The sequence below is a fragment of the Leopardus geoffroyi genome, chromosome B3 (assembly GCF_018350155.1).
Source record: "Leopardus geoffroyi isolate Oge1 chromosome B3, O.geoffroyi_Oge1_pat1.0, whole genome shotgun sequence".
NCBI classification, from domain to species: domain Eukaryota; kingdom Metazoa; phylum Chordata; class Mammalia; order Carnivora; family Felidae; genus Leopardus; species Leopardus geoffroyi.
The window spans coordinates 132,321,686-132,341,235 of NC_059337.1; the positions used below are offsets into that span (position 1 = coordinate 132,321,686).

The 19,550-nt window shown below is 41.1% G+C and overlaps 2 protein-coding genes across 14 annotated transcripts in view; one reads left to right on the top strand and one right to left on the bottom strand.

The window, feature by feature from the left end:
• ZC3H14 (zinc finger CCCH-type containing 14) overlaps nt 1–12,183 on the top strand; it is a 48,474-nt gene extending 36,291 nt beyond the window's left edge. For 2 of the 6 annotated variants that reach the window (XM_045451810.1, XM_045451815.1), the window contains 7 exons: nt 3,129–3,288; nt 4,056–4,288; nt 7,786–7,906; nt 9,073–9,209; nt 9,840–9,931; nt 10,670–10,776; nt 11,161–12,183. In XM_045451810.1, the coding sequence (XP_045307766.1) occupies nt 3,129–3,288; nt 4,056–4,288; nt 7,786–7,906; nt 9,073–9,209; nt 9,840–9,931; nt 10,670–10,776; nt 11,161–11,167 (857 nt within the window). In that variant the 3' untranslated portion in view covers nt 11,168–12,183. The remainder of the gene's footprint in view (nt 1–3,128; nt 3,289–4,055; nt 4,289–7,785; nt 7,907–9,072; nt 9,210–9,839; nt 9,932–10,669; nt 10,777–11,160) is intronic. The other 4 variants (XM_045451813.1, XM_045451816.1, XM_045451811.1 and 1 more) reach the window with 3 other exon arrangements.
• A 578-nt stretch (nt 12,184–12,761) lies between these two features.
• Nucleotides 12,762–19,550, bottom strand: part of EML5 (EMAP like 5) — a 179,400-nt gene continuing 172,611 nt past the window's right edge. For 7 of the 8 annotated variants that reach the window (XM_045451798.1, XM_045451797.1, XM_045451796.1 and 4 more), the window contains 7 exons: nt 19,031–19,219; nt 18,531–18,703; nt 17,296–17,458; nt 16,770–16,873; nt 16,139–16,292; nt 15,326–15,426; nt 12,762–15,108 (listed from right to left, as the gene is read on the bottom strand). In XM_045451798.1, coding sequence (XP_045307754.1) covers nt 15,072–15,108; nt 15,326–15,426; nt 16,139–16,292; nt 16,770–16,873; nt 17,296–17,458; nt 18,531–18,703; nt 19,031–19,219 — 921 coding nt within the window. In that variant the 3' untranslated portion in view covers nt 12,762–15,071. Of the gene's footprint in view, nt 15,109–15,325; nt 15,427–16,138; nt 16,293–16,769; nt 16,874–17,295; nt 17,459–18,530; nt 18,704–19,026; nt 19,220–19,550 lie in introns of those variants that run through there. The other variant, XM_045451800.1, reaches the window with a different exon arrangement.

Below are 19,550 nucleotides of genomic sequence, written 5' to 3' on the forward strand. Positions count from 1 at the left end.
TGATAGGCATTCTGGGTTCATTAGTTAGGGTGGAGAGCTTGTGACTTCACATTTGAATATAGATCCTGCAGTGGATCATTTGTTTTGTCTCTTTAGTTTGGGATGCCCTGATGTCGCTGTTTTTAGGCCTTTCCTCTTAGACTGGTGAGCTTCTCCACAGAAAGATCTCTCAGAATAGTGGATTGGGTGCCAGTGTTCTGGAAGCGAAGTGAGGAAAAGAGGCTAGGGGAGGTACCTCAACGTTAATTACTATGTAATGTTTGCTCACACCTCCTCCCTGTTTTCAGAATGGTGTTTCTTTCAACATGCCGGCATCTCTTGGTCTAGAGACCCTCTGGTTTGGCCTTTCCAAGAGTCTTAAGTTCTGCCTGTCGCCAAGGGAGAAAATAGTCAAAGGTTATCAAGAAATCTAACTGCTTTTTAAAATTTCAGTACTATACATTTAGTTGTTGTTGTAGCACCATTCTGTCAAAGACCATGATGCTGCATTTATAGGCCTCTCCGATACTGGCCAGTGAGAAAGCACGTCTCCAGTGAGTCCAGAAAACTTCCGTTTAGGGCAACAGGTGTGGTAAGGGTCAGAAATGACAGAACAGATTTATAGTTTAGGAAGAAATAACTGCTTCTGAAATAGACACTTAAACATACCTGTATTTGCCTTGTCTTTCTCCCCACCCCTTCCCAGAGTCCCTGTGCTACCGGCTTCTCAGCCTTTGGAGAATCTTGGGATCCACATTGGAATGTTTCATTACTGGCTTAAGACTCAGCTTTTGCAGGTCTTAGCTTTTGACTTGCAAAATGTGGTTGTCTCTCCTTTTATAGTTATTTTCTTTGTGACTTTATGTTTTAATAATCTAACCCTTTATTGACATTTCATTGGGATTTTAGGAGGAAACAAAATGCATGGGTTCAGCCTGTGGTCTTCACAGAAGATGTCCCTAACTCGTGTCTGTCTGCTTGACCCAGGTGGTAATGTTAACCTTGCAGAGGAGGTTGGTGACGCTTGTAGGACGGAAAGCTTTTCAGTGCCCACTTTTCTAAACGCTGTCATATGTGACATGTCATCTCCAGTGTTTCCTTTGGTCTTTGATCATTTGGCTTCCAGGACTTCACCATCTCTGTTCTTCTACTGATTCCATTTCATTCTCCGTTCTCATCTCCTCTCCTCCTGTCCCGCCCCTTAAAATGTTAACTTTTTCCTGTGTCCTGCCCTGAGCATTATCTTCATCTCTTCTCTCTTCTTCCAAGATGCAAACTGTTAGAGCTACTTTGCCAAGTGCAGGGTGGTGAGAAGCAGGCGGCAGCCTCGGAGTGAGTTCTGTACTCTGCCTTTGCCAGCTGGGCGCCTCTCGTGCCATTGAAGAGCAGCAGAGGGCATGCTGGTCTCTGTGACATGGGAGGGAGGGAAATCCGCTCCTTCCACTCCCTGTGAGGGTGCAGTGGGGATGGCGGCACTGACTGTGACACTTTGTTAATGAAACGCTTAGTTCACCTTTAGTTTGGATGCTGTTTCTCTTCTCTCTCCTCTTATTTCAACTTCGAAACTGAGAGCCCCACAAAGACTTCAAATCTGAAATTGACATTTATCTTCGCTCCCCTTTCAGTATGCTCTTTGTCCCGTCCTTGTTCTCTTGGGTCCGGTTTCTCCTTCACTCACCTCCAATCTGCATCTCTCTCCACCCTCCACCACCCTTGCAGGGAGGACGGCTCTGCTTGGTTCCCAGCATGGGAGTTGCAGGTGCAGCTTCTGTGAAGGGCCGGTGCTGATGGTGTGGAAAGGGTCTCCTCTCCCTCTTTTATGGGTTCAAATGGGACAAAGGGTGAGAATCTTTTCATTCATTCAGAGCCTCACCATCTCTTCTGGGCACAACAACCTGGTAGCTGAGATCTAGGACTCCAGTCCATTCTTAGTACTACCTGTTTTTCTGAAAACTAGTTTGATCATGTCACTTCTCTACCTAGAAACCTCTCGTGATTCTTCATGACTTCTAGATCAGAATCCAAACTCATTGACACATACAAGATCCTTCAGGCCTCTGCCTTCCCTGCCGCTCAGCCCGGCACACACACCCCTTCCAGCCACACCACATTTCTCAGCGGGTCTTAGATTCCTTGTGTCTTATGAAAGCCTCTGCCTTTTTTCATGTGGTTTCCTCTGCCGGACATGTTCTGTTTATTGTCCAAGTCTCTCCCCCCGGGTTATTCCCGCTTGTTCCTTTATTATCTGCTTCAAATGTCCGTCATCTGTAGGTTTTGTCTTGATTCCCCAGCTGGAATAGGTTGGTTGTATTCTCCCAACGCTTTATTCCCACTCCTTTTGGATCAGCTTTTAGGATATGCTATTCTGAAATTTTATGTACATCTGTTTTTCTATCTTCTTTGTGTACTTAGCACAGTGTTTGGCTGAATGGTGTGGATTTTGTTCTCTGTTATTTGCCTGTTAACCTTAAGTGCAGCTCATTAACTTTCGTCACTTGATGGCATATTGATAGATCAACCATCTCTGTGCTTGTAGCGTATTTTATAAAGTAGTCAGGCTTAATAAGCATATTGTAGATGATGTGAACTCTGGTTATTAGCGTTGACGGTCAGTGTTCTCTGTGCTGTATTTTTTTTTAAGTGCCCCTTCATCTTAAAATTCCTTTTCAATATAGTCTTCTCTGTACAACCAGGCAGAAATTATGCCAGGTGAATTCTTTTCATCAGGATGTGTTCTCTGTAAGTGGTACTATGCAAAATGAACAAAACAGATTCTAGACTTTTAAGTAGTCTTTGTGTCATAATCTAGGGAACGTGAGGATTCTTCTATGTATTTTTAGAAAATACTGTGCTTAGAGTAAGTTTATATTCATATCCCATTAGATGCCTCGTATAAGAACCTTTCTGTCCTGTAGGCAGGATGTATTCATTCAAAGTCCCAGGTAATGTGTTGTTATGAGGAGAGGAATACTTCCTTAAAAAAATGTTTGGCACAGAATTGCAGCACTATTCTGGGGTAGAACCGTTGTGATTTTCCTTTGAAAATAATTACAAATATATAAAAGATTGACATTCTTCTCACTTGTGTGATGTTGGGAATGCAAGGTATATTCAAAAGTAAACATTTATGGCCAATTTTTTTGGCTCAGATTACTATGACATGGAATCCATGGTCCATGCAGACACAAGATCATTTATTCTGAAGAAGCCAAAGCTGTCTGAGGAAATAGTAGTGGCACCAAACCAGGAGTCGGGGATGAAGACTGCAGATACCCTTCGGGTACTTTCAGGACACCTTATGCAGACACGGTAGATGGTTTCTTTTTCTTGTGTAGCTTTTTTGTGTTGATTAGATAGTGCAGGTTGACCATTAGTTTCCAGCTCCCTTCTCCCCATCCTAGCCCCCAGTGTAGAGTGCTTTCATTGAGTCAGAAGTTAGGCCGGGCATGGTAACCCAAATTCAGTTTTCAGGGATTCTGGTTCATCTTTCTTGTTCAGAAGCCCATTAACTTGCAGATAAGTCAGTCGACGATTTAGCCCCGTAAATAAGATTCTTTTCTTTATGCACATCCAGGAAATGAAATTTAAAAGCCAGGTGATCAAAACCAGGAAATCTTTGCACAGAAAGTTAGCAGATCGGGTTGGGATGATTCTTCCCTTAGAAAATGGACTGTTCGATAAAGGAACAAACCTACAGATAGTAAAATTAGCGTAAATACAGAACTGCTGGCCATTGTGTTCTGAACACAGATGCTGATTTTTCAGTTTATTTCCATGAGACCTTGTGAAGATCAAAAGGACGATGTTTAGGGCGGAGGGGAGATTGTCCTTAGTGCAGCCTGGATGATGCCGCCGCGATTGGCCGTAGCCATTGTGTGTTAGCGGAATTCATCAGGGCTGTACCTGGAAGTCCTACCAAGTCGTTTTTGTTTTTTGTTTGTTTTTGTTTTTGTTTCGTTTTTAACTGAAGAAACCAACAAGTAAGGGAGCGATAGTTCTGCTGAAGAGCACTGTAGGAGGCTCAGCGTTTTGTGTTTGTTTCCCTAATTCTCTGGTATTTTCTATCTGTCTGGCAGAGATCTTGTACAACCAGATAAACCTGCAAGTCCCAAGTTTATAGTGACGCTGGATGGTGTCCCCAGCCCCCCAGGATACATGTCAGATCAAGAGGAGGACATGTGCTTTGAAGGAATGAAACCTGTAAACCAAACTGCAGCCGCGAGCAAGGGACTCAGAGGTCTCCTCCACCCACAGCAGTTGCAGTTGATGAGCAGGCAGCTTGATGACCCAAATGGTAGCTTTGCAAATGGTGTGTTGAGAGCTCAGATTTTCCCTTTCCAGGGTGCTGGCATTGTGAAGGAAATCTGGGGCTTATCTCTCTACCTTGAATGCATATTGGTTGGAGGCCTTGCTTTTATTTGTAATCCAGTAGTGGCCTAGTCTCTTCTCTCAGACAAAATACTAGTTCAATTTGAGACTGTCCTGTGTGTGTGTCTGGTAGTGGGCTATTACACCAGGGCCACAGTGGAGCTCGGCCGTGAGAGGCAAAGTCTCTCTCAGCTGTGCTCGCGAAAGGGTGAACCATCCCTCTTTCTACCCGGTGCGCTTTTTTTTTCCCTGTAGAAACTGTACCTGTTACTTTCCCTTTGTAACAGCAGTAGTCTCTCCTGTAGTTAACTTGACAGAAAAATGAATTAGGATGTTGATGCTATTTTTTACCTCAATGAAATTCCCTTGAAAGGAGTTTCTCACCTACTCTGTCAAGATACTTCCTGGAGGTTTAGCAAAAACCTTGTGTTTAAGTTAATATCAAAGCATAGTATTTAGAAGTGAAATGAACAGTGCTGGTAATAGTACGCTTTCAGGCAGATGAACGTCTATCACTCACTGTTCTTCTCTCGCTGGATCCAGTGGCGAGTATGCACTGCCAAACGCTGTCACTGGTGACAGAGAATGGTAGTCGTGTTCCTCCTGTCTTCTGAAATTTGTAGAAACACCTTCATTGGTAGGGGAGACAGTTACTGAAACGTAAAATGAATAGCATCAAAGTAAAAACAGTAATGGGTTTTGATATTCTTCCAAGTTAATCCTTTTCTTGGCAGAGACATGAAGATGTATTAAATCTCTTTTTCAGTTGATAAAAATATAATAGCCTTTAGGGGGAGATGATGAGTGAGGGAGGACGTAACTACTGTTGAAGAGAATGCTTTTTCTGCCGAGTCAATAATGTAATGTCATGGCTTTGATTAGTGCAGGGAGTTGAAAGTCTGACCCTATCAAAAGAAAGAAAAAAATTTTAATGGTACCAAGGTGGTTAAGAACTACCGTAGTCCCGCAGTACAGATTTCTTGACCTTGTGTATTTTGTCTAAAAATGAGAGAAAAATTGGTAGCTTATGTACGTTAGGGTCTAATTTTGTTTAAATGTAGATGTCCACATGAGGCTTTACTGATGTATATGTCATAGCAGTGACGCTCTAAATAACATGTTAGTCAAACTTCTTGCCTAGGTTTCACAAGTGCCATGGCCATTATGGAGACAGCTGTGATGAGCGGTGAGCCTCCTTTACCGCTGCTTTGATCTGGGACTCAAGTGTTTCACTGCTGCTCAAGGATGAATTTTTGTAGTCGTTAGAACTGAAGTGAGGCCTTGCAGAGAGGCGCTCTGGTCTTTCTTGCTCTCCCCACTCTAAGCAGGGAGTTTGAAACTTTTGTGATTTCTTTTGCTGGCTTTTGTCCAGTGTTTCAAGGATTCTGTCAACCGCAGTCCCCCTCTGCCCCTAGCCATTAAATGGCAGCACAGATTTTATGGCTTGCAATAAAAAGTGAATTTGCCTAATCTTAAACAGGAAAAGTTTTAACGGATCATGAAGTAAGTGTTGGGGAAAACCAGAGTCGTGACCTCTGTATATGTGACTTAACGTTTCCATTAGATCACGTTTCCTTGTAAAGTATTTAACTTCTTTAATACAGCCCATGAGTATCTACTGCATTTTCCAGCCACTCTGCTCTTGGGTATTCTTCAATTGACCTGGGCCAAATTGACTTCATTTGGCCTGTATATACCATAGTGTAAAGTATGTTTTTTCAGGAGGAGGGTAAGACGCATTCTCTGCAGACAGGAGGCTAGAAACACTCGAAATTGGAGAAAACTGCTCTTTCCAGCCATACGAGATTTTATTTGAGACTAAGGATACCTTTCTTGTTTTTAATGTTTTCTTTATTTTTGAGAGTATGAACGGGGAGGGACAGAGAGAAGGGGGAACTGAAGATCTGAAGCAGGCTCTGCGCTGACGACAGCAAACCCGTTGTGGGCCTCGAACTCACAAACCGTGAGATCATGACCTGAGCCCATGTCCGACACTCAGCCAACTGAGCCACCCAGGTGCCCCCAGACTAAGGATACCTTTATATACTGGTGGCTTTTACCACTTCTAAAGTAGCATGGGAAACTATATATTAGGCATAGTTTTACAGTAGCTCTTTGACGGTCCTTCTCTGGGCTCCAGGACTGGTTTTGTGTGCCTTGTTCTCCTGTAATGAAGACTGAGATTGGGTCATTGGGTCATTAAATTCTAGTATCATAGGATACTAGCTGCTGCGCTGTTCGGGTTTCACTGGTTGCCTCTTTGGCATTTTAGTTTCATTCAATCTAAAACTCTAAGGATGACATTATATTCTTTTTGCATAAATGAGGGAACTGAAGTTGTACTAGGTAAGACTTGCCGCAAGTGTCTGACTCAGCTGAGTTACAGAGCCACATTTGACCTGCCTGACCTCGGGCAAGAGGACTAGAGCAATGTGGTTGAAGTGGTATTTGCTTTCATAAATGAGAATGTGAACCACAACATGTAACATCCATCCATGAGGCTTTGAGGCTTTTTTTTTTTTTTTTTTTTTTTTTTTTTTTAAAGCTAGGGTGTGTTGGGCTGGGAGTTGGCAGGTTATTACGGCCTTTAGGCATAATTTTATTTGGCTATTCTGTGTTTTAAATGTGCGTTAGTTGCCAGCGTTTAAAATTTATGTCACATAAAAAGGTTTTTGGTTTTCTGAATCAGGAGATAATCTGGCAACACGGGGCTCACTTTCCCACACCCTAGTGATTGACATGGTCATTGGACATGACCTCGCAAGGGATGGCAGGGAGCCCCGTGGATGGCACAAGCACTTGCTCTCCAGGCTGCTCTTCCCCACCTTTGTTTCCTTCACACCAAGGCTTTCTGCCACCGTACATCTCACACCCAGCCAGGCTCACTGTCAGTGGTCTGCGAGGCCCCCGTGGGTAATGGCATTTGTGACCCATTTTAGGCCAAAAACTTTTCCTCACGTTGATGTGAGTTTCCTATTAACTGGACTTAGAACTAACTGCGTATATACCTCGGTGAGTGGGAAGATTTCCGTGTTTGAACTACACCTGGTCTTGTCTGAATGTGAGAATTTGTTCACATTCTCTATCACTTTGTGTTTCCAGTTTTCCTTTCATTTGATTGGCTCCCTACTTGACGTTCTTCCCTCTCTTTCCCATTTAATTTGGCTCTGAAATAATACTGGGAATTGGGGTTTGGGGGTACTTAGCACCCTGAGTACTTTGCTCTTCGTGGTGAGAACTTCAGCCTACTTCCCGGTGACCTTATAGAGCAGGCTGTCATCTGTGTTAACCAGATTATCGGACTCACTTCTTTTCTGACTCTGCATCTAGAGGAATGTAAGAGTTTGAGCCTGGGTTTTGAGGGAAATGTACTAAAGGTGCTGTCTACTGAATTGATCATAACTAATGAGATACTTTTAATTCTTTTCCCGGTTCTAGCTGAGATGAGTGAACTGAGTGTGGCCCAGAAACCAGAAAAACTTCTGGAGCGTTGCAAGTACTGGCCTGCCTGTAAAAATGGGGATGAGTGTGCTTACCATCATCCTGTTTCACCTTGCAAGTGAGTAGCAGCAAGCTGATGGCTGATTTTCAGGGTTAATTCTAGATCTTAGAGCTTATTCTGGTTTTTTTCTTTCCTATGGGCAAGTTTGACCTTTGTAACTAACTGCAGTAACACTTAACCATTGCCCTCCCAGAATAGCATACGTGTGTGTGTGTTTGGCAGAGTAGAGAGATGGGGGAGAAGTCTTCTGCACGTTAAAGAGATAGGTATGTAAGTGCCCTGGTTTGTACGCATTGTGTACATACACCGCTATTAAGACATTGGAGAAAAAAATAGTCACAGGCAATGATAAAACATTTTGGACTTGGGTATAATTTTTCCTTAGAAGTTGGCTGATTCAGTGTCATGAGCTTTGAGAGGTGGCTTTTAGATTAAAACAAAACATTTTTTTTTTGGTCCTAGAGGTGGAATCTCTCCATGTAATTTTTTTTTTAACTTTAATTTTAATTTATTTTAGAGAGACACTGCAAGTGGGGGAGAGGGGCAGAGGAAGAGAGAGAATCCTAAGCAGGCTCCACATTTATCACCGAGCCCAACACAGGGCTCAATCCCACAACCCTGGGATCATGACCTGCACCGAAATCAAGCACTGGATGCTCAACTGACTGAGCCACCCAGACGCTCCTCCGTGTTTTAACTTCTTTAAGGAAATTTTGATGTGAGAATGATACGGATGTCCATAGAGGGAGACCAGAGAAGGAGTCTGTTTTGTGTAGCAATGCCTTGCACATATATTGTGCCCAGTATATTGAGTTTATTCATAAAAGATTTTAGACATGGATCTGACAGAGTACGTGGTGTGAATTCTTACCATAAGAAACTGTTTTGTCTTTCATGGTGGTGGCTTGCTTGAGTCGAAAATCTGTTATTACCCTCGGTTTTCGGATAAACTTCTATGGTCTGTTTTGAAATCTGCACTCACTTAAAAGTTGAGTTTCCCAGGGAGCCTGGCAGGCTCAGTTGGAAGAGCAGTGTGACTGTTGATCTCGGGGTTGTGAGTTCAAGCCACATGTTGGGTGTAGAGTTTACTTCAAAAAATTGAGTTTCCCTTCTTTTCTATTCTGTGTTTCTCAAAACAAGTAGTGATGGGGTATAAGGAGCCTCTCTACAAAAAAACTGATCATGCGTTGAGAAAAGTAAATGTGACTGTTTTTGTTTTATAGAGCCTTCCCCAATTGTAAATTTGCTGAGAAGTGTTTGTTTGTTCATCCAAATTGTAAATATGATGCAAAATGTACTAAACCAGATTGTCCCTTCACTCATATGAATAGAAGAATTCCAGTGCTGCCTCTAAAACCAGGTATGTGACCCTGTGCGCTACTACATTTAGGTGGAAGATGACATTTGTGATTTTATATGAGTTTATTTTTAGGAATTATCGTGCCAGAATCACTTAACCAGTCTTTAAAGAGCAAGTGTGTCTGTCCAGTAGCATTCTGAAGTATTTTCTCTATGAATATATAAATCACTTTTGAGAAAGAGGGAGAGAGAGAATCCCAAGCAGGCTCTGCTGTCGGTGTAGATCCTGCCAGGGGGCTCGATCCCATGAACCATGAGATCATGATCTGAGCTCAAGTCAAGAGTTGGATGATGCTAAACCATCTGAGCCCCACCTCAATTTTTTTTTTTTTTTACATTTATTTTTGAGAGACAGAGCGTAAGTGGGGGAGGGGCAGAGAGAGAATGAGACACAGAATCCGAAGCAGGCTCCAGGCTCTGAGCTGTCAGCCCAGAGCCCGACACAGGGCTCAAACTCAGGAACGGTGAGGTCATGATCCGAGCCGAAGTCGGACACTTAACCCACTGAGCCACCCAGGCGCCCCAGGCCCACCTCATTTTAATTTTATAACGGTTGCCATAAAAACATCAGTAGACTGCATGACAGATTATTTTGCCAAATTTGATCAATCTTTGTTCTTATCTTTGTCAGCAGTTACAACACCAGCACCACCTTCTAGTAGTCAGCTGTGCCGTTATTTCCCTGCTTGTAAGAAAATGGAATGTCCCTTCTATCATCCAAAAGTAAGAATTTTCATTTCCCAAAAATGATTCAGTGATAACTCTTAATTCTGAGACCTGCAAGATCACTAGCAAATTGAATGTCTTGGGTATCCATGGTCCCCCCACCCACACTCCCTGGTTCCTCATTTTTGTTAAGGTCATGATTTAAATTCTTTCTTGGCTGTCAGGTGAGCCACTGTTTGGCTCCTTAGGACAAGTGGTCTGAAACTAATGTCAGTATTGTGAGCTCTCAGAGTGAAGCTCCCCTTTGCTTAGTTTCCATTCTTCTCTGCCCCGAAGCCTATGGGTAGGTTTTTCTCCCACCTTGTGTCAGAAACTGCAATGATGAAATTGGTGGTGCCACTTAATACCATCCAAACTTGTTCTGATGGTTTTCACTCTGTGTGCTAAAGATCAATGTATCTCCACCTGTTTAGTTGCTCAGGGCGAAATGATCTCTCTGAAATTGAACCCTGAAGGCCATTATGAAAGACTTTCACTTCCCCCAACTGCATTTGGGCCATAAATGAGGGTGTCCAGTGAAGGATGGATACTGTAAGGGATGTTGGGTCAGATGTGCAGGGTGATTAGAAGTTTTTATCATATGCCGAATAGGTTACTGTTACTCTTTGACTAGGATTTTGTGTCTTGGGGGAGGGAGGTTCGTTTTTCAAGGTTTCCGTATTAAAATATTAGACTATATGTCTCTCTCAAATTGCCTTTTTTAAAAAATGTTGAAACTCTGTTGTCTGTATTTAGCACTGCAGATTTAACACTCAGTGTACCAGACCTGACTGCACATTTTATCATCCCACCATCACTGTACCGCCACGACATGCCTTGAAATGGATTCGACCTCAAACCAGGTAAAGATTAGAAATCTACAGATTTGGGAGAAATGATCACTTTGATTTTTTTCTCTGCTGTTTCATTACACGGGGTCTTTTGGAAATTGTTTTACCAGTGGTTGCTTATTCACTTAGGTAATCTCCAGCTGAGATTTGCCTTCTGAATATATACTGCTTACAAATCTAACATCTGTTTTGTTAGCATTATTTCACAAAGTTTTAGTGTGGCCTGTGAAATTAAATACGTCATTACCTTATACAGTTGAATTTTTTGTAAAAAAAATCTGGTACTTATATTGTAAATCTGTTGAACAGATGTTCATTGTGTGAAAATCATCTTAATAACTAGGTGTGTGTGTATATGGATGTAAGGCATTAATTAAAAATTTTTTGTTTATTCAGTGAATGACAGTGCTACTTGGGAGAAGATTGAAAGTTTCCATCTACTGATGAAAGATACTCTGCAGAACTTGTCAAACCTTTGAAACTTGGAATATATATTGCTTTCATAATATGAAGTTTATTGCCTATCTGAAGTGTCTAATTTTTCTAGTTTGTAAGTTTATTAAGTGGTTTTAACATTGGGTGTTGTTTGTTTTGACTGTGAAAAGACAGTTTAAAGGAAAAGCTAAATTCCATTAAAACATTCGAGGCTTGTTTGTACACTGCAATTTCAGTCTCAGCATTTACAGTGTGGTGATATTGTCAGTGCTGATAATCCACTCCGGGGCTATGATGTTGATACATGTTTAGTAAGAGGAGCATTCTAACTCTAAAGTTGGATTGCACTCACTTTTCCCAAGGGTTATCCACTGTGAAAACAGGAGTGGCCAGAAGTGTGGAGGCAGCTGAAAAAAGTCGTTCAATCCTTTTTAATTTCAAGCGAATTTAATTTGAAAAGCATGACTTTTGGGCTTGAGTGATGCTTTGGTGAATGGTTCCCACATAGCTGGTCCCTTACCAGTGTCTGGGAAAGCCAGCTGCGATGGCAAGTGCAAAACAACAGGAACAGTTCCTTCAAATGCTTTACTGTTAACATACACTTTTTAAATAAATATTTTGGGAATGCATTTTATCACAAAATTATACAAATTTTTTTTTTTTACAGTTCTATATACAGAAGGTATCAGAAAACAGACTTTAAACTCACAAGATTATACATGTATTTTCACATTCTGAAAAATAACATTTTCAGAAATCCACAGAAAAAATTTTTAATGTAAAAATTAGATTTAAATAGTATATTTTCAATGACTAATTACAGAAATCAGATGGGTAAACTGCAAAGTAGGACTAAGCTTGTGGACTATTGAATCAACACCCAGTTTTCTGTGTGTGGTTTTTAAAATAGTTAAGGCAAGAAGTGTCAGATGCTTTAGAATTAAATAACGGATCACTGATTTTAAAGACTTGATGTACAGCAGTCTTTTAAAAAAAAAATAAAGCTAAAAGTTGGTTGGAACAGAGTGAACTAATGCAAAAGAGATAAAGACCCAAACATTCTCAGGACCAAATTAAACTAACTTAAAAGTTCATTAGTTATGTACCCAAGGGATAATAAAACAGCATGTGTAAAAAGTCCATATTTAAGAGCATGAAACCAGCAGTCTGTTTTGAGGCCATTGCTTTTCCATGGGTAGAAGAAAGAACCAATTATTAAACCATTTGTAAGTTGCACTTCGCTGTGCTGATTGGTAGGGAAAGACAGAGCCCTCACGTAGTCAGGCTGGGGTGAAATGACCATTCTGCTTCAGTCTAAAAAGTTGACTCCTCTGAATTTAAGGCATTTGTTCATTCCAGTGCTACTTAAGATTGAGCTTTATGTCTTTGCAGAAGAAATTTAAGTTGTATTTCTAGAAATTTTAAGACTTTTAGTAACATCATTTATAAATGGCATATAGTTGCATTTTCCTAATTTCACTACAAAGAACATAAACGGGAAACGGCCTAAGTGATTTGGTTCAACCATTTCACAAGTCAGTGACGTGCTAAAAGCAGGTGTGTTTTTTTTTTTTTTTGCCATTTAATAAACACTGCCTGGGAACACATTTAAGAGTTTGTTACCTTCAGCTGCTCTGGTTTACGGGCAAGCTGAGGTTGACTCTACATCTGTTGGATAACTTGGTCTAATGTGAACCACCATGAAAAAGAATCACCAGAAGGAAAGGAACACCTGTGGCCGGTGGTGTGCAGCGAGTGGCACAAGCGTGCACGGTGTGCTTTGGCGTGCGTTTATACACAGAAACAGGACCAAACGTGCCAGGACTCTCAGGTTACAAATTCAGGAGCTTAGTCAAATACTGCACATAAAAGTAAATCTCTGGGTTAAAAAAATAACACAGGGCAGAATCTTCATAACCTACCACGGTTACTCACCTTCCCTTAGCTGATGGCTGGTACAAACAAGGTGGTTGTGGGGTAACTACTTAAAATCCACAGTTTGAGTCCTGAAGCTGATAGCAGGGATTAAGGCTGGCCGCTGGAACAAAAACGCAGTGGAAGCATTTTTGTGCTCTATGCTTTATACTTTGTTACGGTTATTACTAGAGTTTCTACCTGTACCGTGAAATGGGATTTCTCTTTAGCCAAAAGCTAGCAAACCTGGCTTAGAAGGAAAGTTTGAAAGTGCAACAGGTTCAAAAACGGGAAGGGAGAGGGTGGTTCAGGGAAATTTCTTTAATTTATTGAATGCCCCTTTATAATATACATGGATAGAAATTTAATATTAGCATATTCTAAAATTTGGCTCAATTTAGGAGAATCCATTGATGTGACTATGAGCTTATGTTTCGAGCTTAATCATGCCTTAATCAGTCCTTCAGACACCAGCTACAATTCAGAGCTTTAAAACTGACCGTGTTCAATCACCGGTTAGGCTTTCTGTGATATGATTCAGCTATTTCTGTTTTTAGTATTTCCAAGGTGTTGGGCATACAAAATCGAGCTCAGGCCAAACTGAGATTTCCAGAACCTGAAGGGGTCTATTACACTACAAAGGTAAGTAACACATTAAAATAAAAATTCATAGGACCAGTAGAGCATTTTAAACTTTTTCACACTTAGAAAAATATATTTTTAAATAGCAATCTACATAATCTCCAATCTTCAGGAAACTACAGACAGGCTAAACAGCAAATTCCTGAACGGCAAGTACTGATCTTTGGCAGCATTGAAGTGAATAGGGATAAAGATCTAACAGTTCAGCCCTAATCCACCAAAAAGGAATTTTAATAGACAAGTGTTACAAGTGGACCTGTATTCATTCCTTCTGGAAGTCAGCCTATGGGGTGGCGTACAGCTAATTAGTAAATTTTTTAAATAGAAACAAAAGCTATAAAAACTTTCAAGAGCTACTAAATTGTTTAACTTTGTAAATGTGACCTTGAACATTTCAGTGTACATGTTAAACAGGTGTTTCTACTAGACTACATCTTTAAATATTCAGTATGCTCTCCTGGTTAACTACTACTGCTCTCTAAACCTTTAACCCGTACACCACTGGAAAGGACTGTTCAGCATACTACTTTCTCATTGATGAAGCTATAATCATGTTCTAGTTTTTCAGCTAGAGAGAGGACTTGTGAACATTAAAGGATCGACAGCTCAACCATGAAAATGTAGTGCTCATATACTACTAACTTTGGATTTGTTCCTGAATTTAAAACTGTCAGGAGAAAAGTGTCCTTTATAAAAAGAGGTTTATTGATGCTTAAGTAGCATTATCTTCTCCGGTAAAGCTTGTGTGTGTTTCCTTAGGGAAAATAATTGTTCACCTTTTAAAAGCTGTGATCCTTTAGGGTGATGGTGTGTTTTCTTTCCTTATGTAAACACGAGGAAAAAAATAAGTCATTAAATAATGAACCTTAAAAATAAACTAGAAATTCTAAAGAAGAAAAACTGTTTGCTTAAAAAGATGAAAACTATGCAAGTTGGGTTTTTAAGGTCTTGCTTTGTTGTTGTTGTTTTTTGAGAAGCGCGGTCCTGTCAACCTCCCCAGCAGGTCTGCCAAGTCTGCACCCTCCCCCCAAATGGGGCTGGCTTTCACCAAGTGTTTTTTCCATCCTTCCTTGAAATGTAACCGTCTGGCAGTGTGTGGATTATGGACAGTTCTCCCAGTGCATACAGCAAGTATCTTGAACTTATCTGTCTTCTACTTTGATGACTCTGGGCATTTATCCCTGTTACAATCCTAAGTTAGCACCACTTGCCCATGCAGGGTTTGGTTCTGTTTGCCTTTTTTTTTTTTTTCCTCGTCTGTAATTCTGGTCTCTCAAGGCTGTTAGTTTATACAGTCTTCTCAGCATCCGTATCTTTTAGTGAGGCATATGTACACATTTCCAGACAAATAAACTGCAATAAAAAAAATGCAGTGAGTTCATTATATTTCTAGATTTTCAGTTTTTTAATGAGCTTTCAAATCATGACAGGTATAAAAATTCTCATTAATTCATTTTATTTTGTATTTTCCTAGTACGTGACTCCACAGAACCAGCTACCCAGTTATATAGTGATATTAGATCTCTTCATAAAACTAGTTTGTTCTTCTCTGGCTAGGAAAGTTACCAACCTGCAGTCATCACCTCCTGCACTAACGACATGCCGATCACCACTGGTAAATCGAATATTGGTCACGTGAGGTGAATGACCCAAGAACCTTTTGTGCTTTGCCTGGAAAAACAACGAAAAAGAAAGCTTAGGATGTGTGAGGCACGTGAAAATCAAAGGTTCCTGTCCGGAACCCCGTCTCCATCACAGGGGCTGCGGAGAGAGTAGGCTCTTCAGACCACATGCAGTGTTATTAGATGCTTTTTTACAAGCACTTGGGTGGCTCAGTCAGTTAAGCGTCCAGCTCGTGATTACGACTCAGGTCATGATCTCACAGTTCATGAGACTGAGCACCCTATTGGGCTCTGTCCTAACAGTGTGGAGCCTGCTTGGGGTTCTTAATCTCTCCCTCTCTCTCTCTCTGCCCCTCCCCTGCTTGAGTCTTTCTCAAGATAAACAAACATTGCTTTTTCAGAGTTAGTAATGGATCTGCACCTTAACAGACCAGGCGTTTTGAGCAGTCAGATGTCTCCAGGCACTCTGAAAATTTTCCTTTGAGGAAGAGAATTTGAAACTTGGAAATAGATTAAAGGTTTAATAAAAGTCTAATAATCACAGCTCTATTAGGATAGTTTGCAAAGATGGTGTTACTTGGGCACGGGGAGATAATTTCTAAAAGATTTTATTTTTCGTTTTGAAAAAACCTTAGGAACGAAAATTGTGTTTCTAAACCAGGAGACTAACATGTTTAGCTATTAAATTATGGAAGAAGTACTAATGATCAGATGTCTCAACTAGAAAACTACATCAAAAACAAAACCAAACACAAACTTACAAATTTTTCAGGACATGGGAAGTCAAATAACTTAACCATCCCAAAGTCATCTCCTGTTACAAGGCTGATTCCTGAATGAGATACGCAGGCACAGTTGACATTGGCTTTCTCAGCATGTCTGGACCAGATTCCCAGAACTTCATCTCCTAGAATACTAGAGGGAAGGAATAAAGAAAATGTACGATAGCAAACACAGATGTACTACACTGAAAAAGGTTTTTGGTAATTTCTACTTAATTATGTTCTTTAAAATTAACAAAGATGCTTATGCTACAGGAATTTGATGGATTAAAAAGATGGATACTCATGGTTATCTGTTACACAGCAAATTTGTACAGCTGCAAGATTGCATTCCTTTAGGTAGAGAAATGATAGGATTGCTTAACAGTACCCGGTATGTGTTTTTATTGCTGGTTACTAAACCTAATATGTTAAGGAAAATATCAGGGTATCTTCAAAGGCTTTTAACCTTGATAAAGCATGAGAATATGTCCAGTCACAAGGAGTCCCAGCATGAGCATATCATTCTTCTCTTAGGAAGAACTCAGGAAACAGTCACAAACTTAGAACTTGACCACTGTTTCCTAGTGGAATGGCTCTAACTGTTCAGAAGCAGGATTTTCCAGTTTACCTAGTCCATGTGGCCCAAGTAATTCTGTCCATGGTGGCCTGATCCAGAACAGGTTTTCCTGAAGGCACTTCATAGACATGTCGTTTATAGCAACCAGTGGAGACCTTTCAGCATATTAAAATGGGACAAGAATTCCATTAATGCGAGAGACACATCAGAAGGCTAGAGTATACTAGCAAAGCGTGCTATTTCATTTACATTTCTAACATTAAGAACATTAACGATGACTACAAAAATCTGTCAGAAGAAGACGGAGAAAAGATCTGAGAAGAACAGGATATTAAAGAATGCAGAAACAGTGAAGAGTAAACAAAGGCAAGAGTTCAGAAGCTCTGGAACTCGGGAGTTTTTTCAGGAAGCTCTCGCCCAACGTGGGGCTCGAATTCACGGCCCTGAGATCAAGAATCTCATGCTCTGCTGACTGAGCCAGCCAGGTGCCCCTCTGAAACTCAGGAGTTTTAAATGCATCCACTTAACAGTGTAAAAACAGCTACTGTGAACTGGATGTAGGACACAGGTACTGTACCTGGAGATATCTGCTATCTGCAGAGAAGTCCATTTGAATGACAAAGCTGGGGATGTCTCTGCAGTAACTGATTCTGTTAAGGGTGGGGCCCAATGTTAGGTCATAAAAATCCACCGAGTTCTCACTAGAACCCACTGCCAGAAAGCGGGAATCCGGACTAAATCTGGAGAGGTAATAAAATGTGTGAAAGATACATCAGCACACATGAAATCATAAATATTTAAGACCAGAAACTTCCATTCTACCTCAAAAACAAGTATGTGTGTGATCTGGCCTCAAGCAGATTTACCTGGTGGACACAACTGATTGTGTGTATGGAGATTCTATTTGTCTGTGTTACGTGGAACAAAATTTACATGTTATTTCAAGTGCCAATTCCCTTAAAAGTGTAGGTTTTGAAAAAGCCACTAACAATTACATAATTCCTAAGTTACATAGTTTGCCAAATTCACCAAGATAGGTTTCTTTCATCTGGAATCATGGTATCTTAACAGCAAAGGACACAGACCTGCTTAAGTCCCCTCAGGTTATCTGGTGAAGGGACACTATTTGAAGCTTGGAAGAAGCTACTTGAAGACACAAGTATATGCCTAGTGATCATGGGAAATGATCTGGGACAACGCAGGTTCTCGAGGGGAATGGGGGACCTATGAGAAGTTTATATAGTGAAGTCCTGAGGACGGTTTCATTTGTAAAAGGGTTTTACGGTGAAGGGTGCAAGCAGATTCAGTAATCCATCTTGATCACACAGAGGTACTTGGTAAATGGTAGCCACTGTCCAGATAAGCTTAAGCACTGGAATATAAAGGTTCAAGAAAAGTTTAAAGTTTAATTCAGATTCTGGGGCATAGATGTTTGATAGGTGTTAATTAAACGAGTGACTATATATGCAGTTGAGAGTTGGGGTTGCAGCTTTAGTTTCCAGGCTGACGTCTACAGGACAGATGGCTCTCTTCGGTACAGCAGAAGATCATTCTTGGCAGGATGAACTTGCTGGACCTGTCCAGTGTGACGCTTCATCGTCAAGCATTCCCTGAGTACGTGCTCTTATAAGGCACTGTGGTTGATGCCACTAGATTAATAATTCGGCAAGAAGTACACAAACAGCCATATTTCAGCATACAAGTGATGATGTGATAAAATGCTATAGGCACTAATGAGGACCTGTTTTCAAATGCAACCCGGGTCATTTAAGAATACATATACTAGAAATTCTATTCCATTTGTTGACTAACCTGATATCATGGATTGAACATCGTCTATCTCTCTTCTTTCCCCATATTTTTAGGGAGCTCACCAGTAAAATAATAAATTCTCCATTTTTCATTCCGATAGCCACCATATCCCCTTCAGGGCTATAACACACGGTCCGAGCAGCATGTCCCAAGTTCACTTTGTTTAACATCTTCTGCGTAAGAACCAAAAGAGCCAGAGAAAACTACATTAAGTACTTACAAAGTAAACCAGTTCCTTTTCAACATAATTCTCAAATAGTTCTTCTCAAATAGTGCTAGCAATTTGGGACTTACACTCTCCTTAGAAATTGTAACTTAAGGGGCGCCTGGGTGGCGCAGTCGGTTAAGCGTCCGACTTCAGCCAGGTCACGATCTCGCAGTCCGTGAGTTCGAGCCCCGCGTCAGGCTCTGGGCTGATGGCTCAGAGCAATTTGGGACTTACACTCTCCTTAGAAATTGTAACTTAAAAGAAAAAAAAGCCAAAAACTGTTTGTACCTACTTTATCAGCAATATCCCAGAGTCTCACTGTCCCATCTTCTGCGGCAGAAAGGAAAAAATCCCTGGAGGGATGTGTCACTAGTCCCCATATGGGCCCATCCACATGACCATTAACTAAAATATTGCAGGCTGCATTTTTCTCTCCAACTTCGATGATCTCCGCACTCCTTGTCCCAACTAGGATCTTGCCCTGAAACACAAGGGGATTGATATATTTATCGTAATTACAGCAATGTCTTTTAATAACTTAAGGACCCTACTGACCTTTCAGAGAACTTTTTGCTTTTTTTTTTTTTTTAATTTTTTTTTTTCAACGTTTTTATTTATTTTTGGGACAGAGAGAGACAGAGCATGAACGGGGGAGGGGCAGAGAGAGAGGGAGACACAGAATCGGAAACAGGCTCCAGGCTCTGAGCCATCAGCCCAGAGCCTGACGCGGGGCTCGAACTCCCGGACCGCGAGATCGTGACCTGGCTGAAGTCGGACGCTTAACCGACTGCGCCACCCAGGCGCCCCGAGAA